The sequence below is a fragment of the Balaenoptera acutorostrata genome, chromosome 7, assembly GCF_949987535.1.
Source record: "Balaenoptera acutorostrata chromosome 7, mBalAcu1.1, whole genome shotgun sequence".
NCBI lineage: Eukaryota > Metazoa > Chordata > Mammalia > Artiodactyla > Balaenopteridae > Balaenoptera > Balaenoptera acutorostrata.
This window is the reverse complement of record NC_080070.1, coordinates 16,346,280-16,358,896: the sequence shown is the minus strand read 5'-3', so window position 1 is coordinate 16,358,896 and position 12,617 is coordinate 16,346,280. Positions and strand designations below refer to the sequence as shown.

Here is a 12,617-nt window from a genome sequence, read left to right as displayed (position 1 = left end):
TAAAGATTAAAAGATTCTAGATAAAGACTAAAAAAAAAAAAAAACACCCAAACTAACTTGAAATAACAGTAAATATATAACAGAAAATAAATACATTATTAAATTATGTAACAGCCTAGAAAGTCTCTAGGCATTCAGAGGAGGGCTATGAGGGCTCTGATATCAGGAAGACATCCCAGAACAAGAGGGATTTCAATGGGGCCTTGAAGAGCTGAGACAAGAGGAGAGAAGATTTGTGTCATGAGTCAAGTAGTCGAGCAGCTGAGTCTTCTCTACTCCTAGTGGCAGCTCCACAATTCGCTAAAATAGGAATAATAATAATAATAATAATGTCTAACCTCTTCAAGTATTTCAAAGGATTTACTGTATATGTCATATTTACATAGTGCTTGAAATAATAAGCACTATAAATAATAATAAAGCACTATATGCATGTATAATATAATGTAAACATATAATAGTATATATAATTACAAACTTTCCCCTGCAACATTAGGGGAAGAAAACTGAAGAATGTGCAACAAAATCTTTCCCACTTGCATTGGAATAGCATCATTTCTGGGAGGCACAGAGGCAAAGTTCAGCTAGACCACGAACCACACCATGTATAACCAGGATTGGATGCAGACGCTCCTTCCCGTGCCATTTGGTGTACCCAGGTATCTCCCCAGCATGACAACAATGCCCAGCAGTTGTACAAGCCTTCGTGTTTACACAAGGACTGTTCCTCATAACTATCTAAAGGAAACACCTCATGGAGAATTGGAGACAAATGTATGTTATTTTCAATATGGAAACACATACATGCACAGTGCCTCTCGAAGTGTCCTTCAATATTAATATGTAATTATAACTATATAATTATAATTAATGCATGTTTATTTACGTATAAATCATAAAACTACATACTGACATGTAGCATGACATATATGTATCTCTAGTTGGAAGGAAGCTGGGGAGTGTCTTGAGGCTGCATTTGCACAGCAAGTACACTGCTGTTACTGGATTGTATGTTTACTTGTGAGGCTTTGAGGGAGGAAAGGAGTCAAGCCCTTTCCCCCGATTCTTGGAGCCGCCACTGCCAGCTCCCCAGTGGCGCAGCAGACACGGGGCCAGCTCACACCAGGTCTCTTCCCCAATCTCCGCTAGGGGCAGCTGTTCACAAGCAATAGACTCTCCAGAGTCTGGGTGCTGGAAATAGGTCTTGAAAAAGCCGAGGGTTGGACCAGGCCAGTGGGAAAGTCAACACCCCACCCTGCACGTTGCTGACGTATAACCCATTGTCGGTGCCTTAGAGGAGATGAATCTGTATCTATTTGACTCACAAGTGCTGCTGCAGCTCCAACAGCACTGACTTCTCCAGGCTGGTCTCATTTGATATAATGAAATGGGGAAGATCCACGTCAGGCCTGGACTCCAGCCCTGATGCCCTGAGCAGGGAGGAACCTCCGTCCCAGCGCCCGAGCTCCCCAGCCGAGGCCGAACTGGACGGCTCCTCCAGGGGAGAATGTTCCTCATAGATCAGCAGGTTCCTGGATCTCACTGCGAACAAAGCAAAGTAGCAGGTGTTACGAGAGACCACAAGGGTACATCACATCCCCTCCCTCGATGCCCAGGGCTGGGAGCAGATGACAATTCATGGGTTCTTGTTGCCCAGGACAGAGGGTGCCAACTGGAGTTGGCTTTCTGTAAAGGCTTCAGGATTTCAGAGTTTTGTGCATTGAAAAATGATACCAATTATAAAAAGTCTGGAAGAACAATAGAAAAGCAAATAAACAGGAAGCATACTGCCACCCCACTGCTTTGAAAATAAAACTCCCCTCCATGCCCCACCCCCAACCATCTGGGGGAAACAATTCATGGAGAATAGGAGTCAAATACTTGGAGAGGTCCAGATGCAGCTAAAATAAGCATTCCCAGTGAGTAGGTCTTGCATAGGGAGAAGGTAAAAGGGCAGAAAACTGTGTTTTCATTTAAAACTGGAGAGAAGACACATAGCCAAAGTCATAAATCAAACAACGGAGACATTCTCTTTTGTTTTATAGGATAGTTGCATAGCTAGATGGCTCGTAGCAATTTTCTACAACAGAGAAACTATGCTCCCATTGGCTTCCAATTAAATTTAGAGATACATTCCCTTAGGGAAAAAAGAATTTCCCGGGAGACCAATGAAATTATTTGGTTGAAATGCTAACCTTTCTGTCATATACCTGGCAAGGATACACCTACCTCACAAAGACCACAGATCTTTCAGAACCGCAAAATTATGCCTACCCCCCAAATCCAGTACCCCCTAATTCCACCCTTGTTCTTACTAGTGTTATCTATTTTATGATCCCTACATATCACCTCTTTATTTCCTACATACTTAAAAGAGATCATTGATCTGGGTGAGAATATCACTTCTGACATCTGATTCTCCAAATTTTCTAAATCTTGGGCATAATATTTCGTAAGACAGGCTGATTCTTTAATTTCATTTTACAGATGCTTACTATGGTCGCATACAATTCCACTGAGTTGAATTCCTTGAAAATGTCATGGAAAACTTAATGGTCTCCCCACTCCTTCCCCCCAAATGCGCATCCCTCCCCCTTATCAGAACCCAAAAAGAAGACATCAGAATTTGCCAGGGAACACAGTCTAGAGTAGTAGTTTGCAAACTGTGCTCTGCTGAGCTCTAGAGAATTCCAAGGGGTGTCTCAGCCCAGTGGGTGAGTGCCACAAGGGGAGACCCAGCAGCCTGGGCACCAGACACCTCCATGGCTCTCTTCCTCCCTTCAATGGAGAAGTTACACTCTTACCAGTTCTTAAAAATTAGACTTTCATATGTAAACAGAAGCCAAGAACACTTCCTGCAATGTCTTGGCGGTCACAGCAATGACAGTTAACTGCAGAGTAACTAATTCCGGGGCAGATGCTTGTGTGGGTCTATTCAATGAATGTTTTTTATGGGGGAGAGGGAACAGTGATATCGAATTGCCTTCTCCCAAGGAATGGATATAGATGCATTTTTATGGATAAATGATTTTGAGACCACTGCTCTGTACCCAGGGAGGTTTATCCTATAGCTACTCTACACCAAGTGGTTTAGTAAAGTCCTCCCATCTAAAAGAAAAAATTAGACTCTCACGTAAGACTTCTTTCAGAAAGTTAAGCTTTGAGAAATGAAAGAGAAAAGAAACAAGACACCTCCCAAGTTGCTGAGTGCTGTCTTACCAACGGAGGCTGTGTAGGGCTCCTGCATGGAATGCTGGTTGGGCAGGGCCATCTTGGTGGCAGAAGGATAGGGCCCATAGCCCTGAAAGAAGGTGCCGAATGCAACGGCAAAGCATAACACAACAACCTGCAGGACGAGGAGAGAAAGTGGAACGCCGTCAATTCCGAGATCCACAGAGCAAACCTTTACACCTGCAACACCTGGGAGGTTCAGGAAGACAACTCCCCTCCATCAGGCCAGCAGACCGTACGCAGTCAATCACCGTCACATCATAGCGGAGAAACAGCCTCGGAGTGAGCTGCGTGGTCCCTCGAACCCCCCAGCACTTGGACGTGGCAAGCTGGGGAGAGACTGGAGATTGGGGAGTGGGCCGGGGCAGTGATGGCGCTGTCCCTTCAGGAAACTCACCATGAGGCAGGTGCCAGTCTGCGTGCCAGCCAGCTTGCAGGTGCGAGAAACCTTGCCCATCACCAAAGTCTGAAGCTTCTGCAGCTGCTGCAGGAGAGTTCTGCAAACACAACGAATCAAAGCCATGAAGGGCGTCTGAGAGACAAGAGAATGCTTGTGGGTGATGTCTGCCCCAGGCTCCAGGGAAGTTGCTGTGGCTGTGCATCTGAATTTGAACACAGTACCAAGAAAAAGGTTCCTCTGGTGAAGACACGTAGGCCACTGTCTTCCAGCACCAGAGTCGCAGAGCTTACGGGGCTCAGAATCCGCCCACGTGAGCAGCTTGTCCATTCTGTACTGTTCTGAGTAAGTCATCTCTATGCCCCAAATCATCCCTGATAATCCCGGGATTTGTTTGTCAGCCATTGAGAAAAAAATAAGCAAAAATTGGCTGGTGATGGTGAACCAAGGAGAATTCGTTCACCCAAGAGAAGAGAAACATTGAAGAAGATGCAAGAAAGGAGAAAAGCATGAAGAAGACGATGCCGGGCAGAGAACAAGTGGAGGGGTGGCCAGAGGAGATGGCTGTGACAGGAAGGGGTAGCAACATCTCTGAGCGGCAGGTGCTCAGATGGCAGATCTGAAGAGAGGGAGAGAGACGGAGAGGAAAACAAGAATGGCGGGGAGCAAACAGCCATGAGCACCTCAGGCCTGTGGTACTTGGAAGGCTCACAGCACCGCCATAGGCAGAAATAAAGCCCAAATATGAATCGGGAGCAAAGAAGCCTGCTCAGCTGGACACACCTGCAGAGCCAGGATCTTGGAAGCCATCCTCTGATGCAGACTCTGATGTTTCTCCAGGAAAAGACACAGAGCAGGAGCAGAAAAGGAGTTGTTCTCTCCCTGAAATTGAACAGCTGTGCACACCCTTGCAAGGGTGGGGTTTGAGGGTGAGAACGGTACGTTCTGCTCTGTGTGACGTCAGGTCACAGGAGGAGCAGATGGTGAATTTCTTTGCAAATTCTGAACAGTGCGGCCATAGAAAAGGATCCCACAGCACACACTCCTGAATTAGAGCCTCGGGGATGAACTCTGCGTGAGCGGCGCAGAGACTGCTCCTAGCCCCCATCCCTCTTCTCCAAGCCCAGTGCACTCGGCAAGGTGGAGAGGTTTTACAAGCACATGCTTTTTTCTTGGGTCTCAAAGATTTTCAGAAAATTCATGCTGTGATGGAACATCAGAAAGCCAGACAAGTTCACTGAAAAGCATCAGCAAATCACTCATTTGCAGAAGAATTCTGGGCTTTGGCAGATAACTTGCCTCCACCATAGCCCATCTCCTGAACAGCTTCCAAGTGCTGGAAGGACATGCAGGTTTTCCCAAGTTTGCAGCTTCCCCCGTGACCAGTACCAGCGAAACAGGTTCTCTCAGGTTTAAGCCAACTAAGGACAGGTTGGCAGTAAGACCATTGCTTTGAGCAGTTCAATGGATAAGAGCGGAGGCAGAATTGGAGACCACAGCATGTACAGCGAAGGCTTTCTGAACTCAATGACCCCGTGTGATCCCATCTACACCGTACTTTTACCTTGTACAGTGGTTTTGGTTTTGTTTTTGTTTTTTTAAATTTATTTATTTTTTTTTATTTTTTGGCTGTGTTGGGTCTTCGTTTCTCTGAGAGGGCTTTCTCAAGTTGCGGCAAGCGGGGGCCACTCTTCATCACAGTGCGCGGGCCTCTCACTATCGCGGCCTCTCTTGTTGCGGAGCACGGGCTCCAGACGCACAGGCTCAGTAGTTGTGGCTCACGGGCCTAGTTGCTCTGCGGCATGTGGGATCTTCCCAGACCAGGGCTCGAACCTGTGTCCCCTGCATTGGCAGGCAGATTCTCAACCACTGCGCCACCAGGGAAGCCCTGTACAGTGGTTTTAATTTAAGCAAAACAAAATCATTCATCCCATTATTTCACATCGTTAAATTCTATTAATATGGAGGTCTTTTTAGTACTTAGTTGTACGTTTTCTTGCTTTATGGTTATCTAGAAGCATAATCACAAGCAGTACAGACTGGTTTATGTTTCTGTACATTCAAGCAACACGTTCTTTAAAAGAGTTTTGTGAGTTACTCAAGGCTGAGAAATACCGATAACGTGATTATTGTAAATTCTACTTTAGGAAATTGTGTCGTTTGTGACAACATGGATCAACCTGGAGGGCATCATGCAACGTGAAATAAGCCAGACAAGGAAAGATAAATACCACATGGTATCACTGACACACGGAATCTTTAAAAAAAAAAAAAGTTGAACTCATAGAAATAGTAGACAAGCGGTTGCTAGGAGCTGGGGGTGGGGAAATAGGGAGAGGTTGGTAAAAGGGTACAAACTTTCAGCTATAAGATGAATAAGGTCTGAGGATCTAGTGTAAAATATGGTGACTCTAGGTGATAAAACTGTACCATATAATTGAAATTTGCTAAGAGAGTAGAAATTAAATGTGTTTACCAAAAAATAAAGATAAGGTAAATAGGTCATTAACTTGATGTGAGGAATCCTTTCACAATGTATACATGTATCAAAGCATCACATTGCACACTTTAAATATCTCACAATTTTACTTGTCGATTACACCTCAGTAAAGATGGAAAAAAATTAGAAGTTTGCAGTTAAATGATCGTATGATGCAGCAAGTTTTTTTCCTCATCACACTTTCTTCTCCCAGGACCTCCCAAGAGTGCCCCATTCTTACTGGCTTGCATGGCTGCCTTTTCAAAGCTAAGAGCTGAGTGACACACCCACTTCCTGGGTGAGCGTTCCTTCTGGCAGAGCTGAGATCTAGTGGGCAGTGGCACACATTTTATTGACAACATCCTGTAATGCCAGCCCCAAAGCCCTCTTTGGGTTCTCCCTGCTGTATTTCTGGAACTCGTGGGGAAGATACACAGGTGAGCCATAGATAAGACCTATGCTTGACCGTGTGGCACAAACCTTTTCTCTCATATTCTGGCCTCCTCCTGTGGTGCCAATCAACAGGGTCTTTGTTACCAGCTAAACTACAGAAAGGGGCCTCACTGTTTCCTTGGTGGGCTGCTGAAGAGCCACGTCTGTAATGCTGGCTGCCGCTTCTGATGGGCACCTCAACTCCCATGGGGCACCCCGCTGCCTGCGCTGGCAGCTCCAAGGTGTTGAAGCTCAGTTGTGCCCTGTGCGTGGAGGAGTTGGTGGAGGACATTCCTCTATCCAGGCTTCCATTAGACAGCAGATTTCCAGATGTTACCACAGCCATTTACTTTTGCTCCAAATTCTTAAGGTGTTTTTAAAGCAAAATCGCCATTTCCATTTTTACCAACAGTCCCCATTTACGCACAACCTTCCTGCGCCTCCTCCCTGCCCAATCCCTGCCCTTTGTCCCGCCTTCAGAGCATGAACCACTGAGAAAACCAATTGCACACAATACTCGGACTCACTCCTCCCTTCCAATTTCTGATTGTGATCACGAGGCCTGGGACCCCTTCCCTAGGATGAAGAGTCTCCCAGGAGGCTCCACAGTCTGTTCTGAAGACAGGCCTCTGACAGGCCAGACACACCTAAACCCCAATGGCATAATGCCTTAGGCTCAAGTTGGGAACCCCAGCTATAGGTGTAAAGTGCTATCAGTTTGGAAGAAGGACCATCTAAGTCTGGCTGGGCGAGCAGGAAGGGCTGTGTCTTTACTAGTGGTGTGGTGCTTTACTTGGCATTCATCAGTACATCCTTTGCAAACTCAAAGACAATTATATTCTGAATCCACTGCAAATGAAAATGGTTGTTTAATGGCCCCTGATTTCTAACAGTTTATAATCCAGCTCTTGAAGATGAGCAAACATGTAGTTCAAAATAGATTTTTCAGTTTGAAATTTTGGTGGAAAGCAACAGGGATTCATAATGCACTGTTTGCTGCTGCTTCTCCTACTCGGATTAGCGAAGGTGAACTCGCGGGAATGATGACACTCTGAAGGCCCCATCCATCAGCAACAGAGGGATTCCACCCAAGGAAAGCAGGGTAGCTCATCCACTCCCCAAAATCTAAATAGACTTCCATGATGTGATAAAGTCTGGGAAATTCATAGACATTCATACAACAGAAACACTCATTTTTGTCATAAGGAAAGAAAATTATTAGTGATTGAGTGTCCACTGGCTGAGTTCTAGAACTTCATATACTGAGATACTATGTAAAGGTTTCAGAGACATGTAACCAGTAACTAGAAGACCTAAGATGTAAACCCAAACCTATCTGACTCCATAGCTCACGTACTTACCAATTCAGCACACCATGGTACCTGAACCTATAACCTAATAAAATTAATGATCAAAAGATTTCTTAGTTAAGTAGATTTTTCTTAAATCCAGTCACATTAACATCATATTGAGGGAATTCCCTGGTGGTCCAGTGGTTAGGACTCAGTGCTTTCACTGCCGAGGCCCGGGTTTGATCCCTGGTCGGGGAACTAAGATCCTGCAAGCCGCGCAGCGCAGCCCCCCTCCCCCCCCAAAAAAGCATCACATTGACAACAGCACAACCAAGAGATGTGTCCACCATTAAATACGAAAAGATTACAGTGACCAAACTGCAGACAGAAGGGCCACAGTGAATCTGATGGCAGTGAGATACATACTAACAAAGTTTCAGTGATCTGATACAAATAAAAGCAATAGGGTAAAATAAACATTTCCTGGCAGATCTCTGGATATATCAAAATAAAATGCAAATGATGGATAAAAGAATAATAGGTATTCCTTAGCCCGCGTCAAGTGTCAGGAAGTCAAACCTGAGCTTTGTTTAGGAAAATGGAAGCTATAAGACCTGTCCCTCCACTGGACACCAAAAGAGCCAATGAGATGGCTTTAGGATTACTAAGTCAGTAATATTCACCAGAACACGGCGATAAGCTCCCAGGAAGAGAAACCTGAATTTAGATCTCAGTACCATGGTTTTTAATCACATTACTTAAGTCCTGAGTTCAGGCACTTAGTCAAAGTTAATTCTCTTGACCTCACCAGCTAACAGAATAATGAGAGAATCCCCTTCTGGGGTACTCTGGGTTTGCTGAAACAAATACACCTTTGCAGAGTGCTTGCTATTTCTTTCCACTGATGACAGATGAGTCTCTTTACAGGAAAGCCTGGAATTTCACAACTGATATGTTGGTCTGAGATGATGTGGTACTTTCCCTGATGCCACTGGGATAGATGCCATGGCCTGAAGCATTGGGAGCTTGGATGACAGCTGTTACCCTGCTTGCATAAAGGGCTGGCTGGAGAAAAGGCAGCCAACAGATGAAATGGAAGAATTATTTTAAAACTAAAGCTATAAAAAAGTCAATCATAGGACAGACTCTCTTTCCAACAGTGCATTCAGAGCTCAGTTTAAACTTCTCCTTTATTACTGTATGTTAAATCATCAGTGATCATGGCTAATTATGGCTTAATGAATTCTTGGGCTTCCGGGAGCAAGGTCTTAATTTAGAGAGATGTTTATCTGGGCCAAGACATTTTTCACAATTTGTTAAATTGGAGGGTCCAACACTTGATTGAAAATGTGGATTTTGTCCTGTGGTGAGATGTAAAAATAAACCTTATGGCTGTCCTCACACAGCTCCTAGTAAAAGAGCAGTTAAAGGCAGCTGCCAGCCTTGCCCAAAATAAAGCATCACCCTGTATCTTGGGAGGCATATCAAAGGAAATTGGGCAAAACATTCAAAAGTAGCCAAGAGTGTGAGACACAATCTTATAAAAACTGGGAAATGCATCAACAGCCTCATGTGTTTTCTTGTATTTGGTTTAATTTTGTTTTCTTATGTTTCTGTTATTTAAGGGAAACAGCAGGGGTTGGTGTGGGGAGGGAGCGAGAGAGAACGAGCTAGTGATACAGTCACTGCATCTTATACTTTGAACATTCTAGTACCTAATTTCCCACTGGAGTCAGAAACTAGGACCCAGGAAAAATAATAAACTGATGGTTCCCAATTACTTGCTGTGTCAGGAGCTTCAAACCAGGTACTCTCTATAAACACAATTTCCATCAAATCCTGTAACACACCTTACTCAGAAATGGAACTAGCTGGGCTATAATGCATGTGTGCACATTTGTGTGCGTAAGTAAATCACCCTCTGGGTGAATCAGCCTCCCACAGGAATGAAGGAACTTTTTTTTACTTATGGAACTACTTAGAGCAGTAAGTTCTAAATTCCAAATCATGAACCATTCGTGGGTTGTGAAAACAGCTGGGGTGTGACTGGTGTATTTAATGAAACAGAATCAAATACAACACACAATATCTGAGGGCATCACACATAGTAAATAAGTATTCATTTGTGAAACTTTCATATTAGTTATGAATGTGATGTATATGTATGTGTGGTGTGTCTGGGTCACTACACAACATGTAAAACAATATGATCAAAAAAGTCTAAGTGCTACTTACCTAGTGCACACATGCAAAAAAATTATATGAGTGAACATTAGGTGGCTTCATGATGGAAGAGGCAGGCACCCATGTCCTTTCGAAGCAAAACTCCACCCGAATCCCTCCCCACCCACCCCAGTCTTCTAGAATTAGTGTCCAAGTACGGAGGGTTGGGGGGAGGTGTCAAAAAGCAAAAACAGGGACTTCCCTGGTGGTGCAGTTGTTAAGAGTCTGCCTGCCAATGCAGGGGACACGGGTTTGAGCCCTGGTCCGGGAAGATCCCACATGCCGCGGAGCAACTAAGCCCGTGCGCCACAACTACTGAGCCTGCGCTCTAGAGCCCGTGAGCCACAACTACTGAAGCCCGTGCGCCTAGAGCCCGAGCTCCACAACAAGAGAAGACACCGCAGTGAGAAGCCCACGCACCACAACAAAGAGTCGCCCCTGCTCACCGCAACTAGAGAAAGCCCGCGCGCAGCAACAAAGACTCAACGCAGCCAAATAAACAAATAAATAAATAAAATTATTAAAAAAAAAAGCTAAAACACCTACCTCAAAATCCTTAGGCGGAGGGTGGGGAGGTGGTAGGATATAATGTTAATAATAATTCAAAACATTACATAACAATATTTAAGGAGACTCTCAAACTACCTCAAAGACTTTTAAATACTAAAGTGCAAACTCTTATACAAAAGATAATCACATTCTGCTAAAATCCTAAACTTTGAATAAATACTCATTTATTTATGATCTTTCACTTCAGTTTTGAAAGTTGTTCATGGGGCTCTGGCCTAAATTTTTAAAAATACAAATGCTCTCCTTTCTCTTACTGTGTAATTGCCACATTATAAGGAGGTTTATTTTTCAGGGACCAGAGGGCACTTCTGAAATATTCTATCACCTACTCAACCAGGAACACAAAAAAGAGAGAGTTCTAGAATGTTTTCTGGGGCTGAGGAATGTCTAACTTTACCATGGAGTCCTACTAAAATGCCTTTGTAAACTCTCTGGGAAACTTAGTCTAGTATCCAGCAATCCTTTGAAGTTTGTAACATTTTCAACTGAAAAGAAAGCTTATACTCTTCACACAACCAGAAGTTAGAGATAATGGAGAAATGAAAAGTGATTTAAACCAAGATAAAGGTCTGCAGAGGGTCATTCCTGGACGTGGGTCATTCCTGAGCACTCTAACGGCCTCTCTGTGCACAGCAGGAGAGTGGGACCAGCTGATGACAGTCAGCCGAAGGGAAGAGAAGACTTCACGTGTGGAAGACACAACAGTGAGGAGGAATCCGACAGACAAAACCGGTGCAAATGGACGCAGCTGTGCGGCTAAACCAACAAATGAGGAGAGCGCAGTCAGAGCCCAGTGGGCTTGGCTGGAAAGATCTCCATCAGGAATCATATGTAGATTTTAAAGAACAAGAAAAGTAGAGGCAGAGAGGAGGACTGTAGCTAAGAGGGAGGTCAAAGAGGAAAACTAATGAATTCTTGTTTCTGGTAACAACACAGACAGGACAAGCATATCCCTCACCTTCCGTGAGGTTCGGAGAAAGAATACCAATGAGGCCCACATCCCACACATGTCATACATCCTAAGGGTTCTCCTCACCCCACCTATCCCAAGCCAGGCAAACACTGCCCACGGGTACCCCCGACACCTGCTCCGTCGAGCTCCCTCCAAGGCCAGGTCAGAGCTCCAGACAGATAAATCGCCTTGCTCCTGCTGACTCCTCATCCCACGGGGAGGGGCGTGGCTAGGGGAAAGCCAGAGCAGGGCCCCCTAAAACACAGATCCCAAGCTGGGCCCTCTTGTTTGGAACTACGGTTGACCCCGTGCTGGGAAAGGCAGCGGTCCTTGGAGAGAGAGCACGACAGTGGCAAAAGAGACCAAGGTAAGGGCCAGGTGAGAAAGTAAGTGGCTCAGGTCTAGTCCCTGTCCTGCCTCTAAATGGATGATCTTAACCTCATCAGCCCTCAGTTTCCGCTTCTGTAAAAGGAAGTGACTAACAGTTAAATGAGATGATGTCTAAAGTACATTTCAAGCCTAAGCTCCTATGAGTCTACAAATCAGGGCTGAGGAGAGGGATAGTGGCTCACAGCCCTACAGCCTACAGCACGAGGGCAAAATTAAAAATGAATGGAGCAAACTGGGCCACAGACACCTAAAATGGATGGGCTGGGCAGTACATGTGCATCACTTGTGCAGAAGAAAAGGCTAGAAAGTGGGGGAAAGACAGGGTCTCTCAAGAATGAGACATGCAGCTCGGAGAGACGAAAGATAAGCAAGGAAGGCCAGGAAGACCCTCCGGCGCCACGCATGGCCTCGCCTGGACTTTGCAAGTGCAAATGTATATCCTGATCGAGCAGCGGAAGGAGGGCCCCCTGGGAAGCCATCTCACTCTCAGCGCACACATTTCCTAGTGGCATGCGATTAGCGGATCGCCTTCCCACTGCTTCGGCTGCTCTCAGGCTCCTGGGGTAAGGCTGCAGAAGTCTCCTCTCCTGTCTCCATCCTCTTCCAGCTTCCTGAGCTCAGATAAAAGGGGCTGTTCTGCCTAGAAGCCAA

General features: G+C 45.2%; 1 protein-coding gene across 1 annotated transcript in view; it reads right to left on the bottom strand.

The window, feature by feature from the left end:
- CREB3L2 (cAMP responsive element binding protein 3 like 2) overlaps nt 1-12,617 on the bottom strand; it is a 129,759-nt gene that overhangs the window by 11,195 nt on the left and 105,947 nt on the right. The window contains exons 9-11 of the mRNA XM_007177097.2: nt 3,629-3,728; nt 3,220-3,346; nt 1,326-1,542 (exon numbers count right to left, since the gene is read on the bottom strand). Coding sequence (XP_007177159.1) covers nt 1,326-1,542; nt 3,220-3,346; nt 3,629-3,728 — 444 coding nt within the window. The remainder of the gene's footprint in view (nt 1-1,325; nt 1,543-3,219; nt 3,347-3,628; nt 3,729-12,617) is intronic.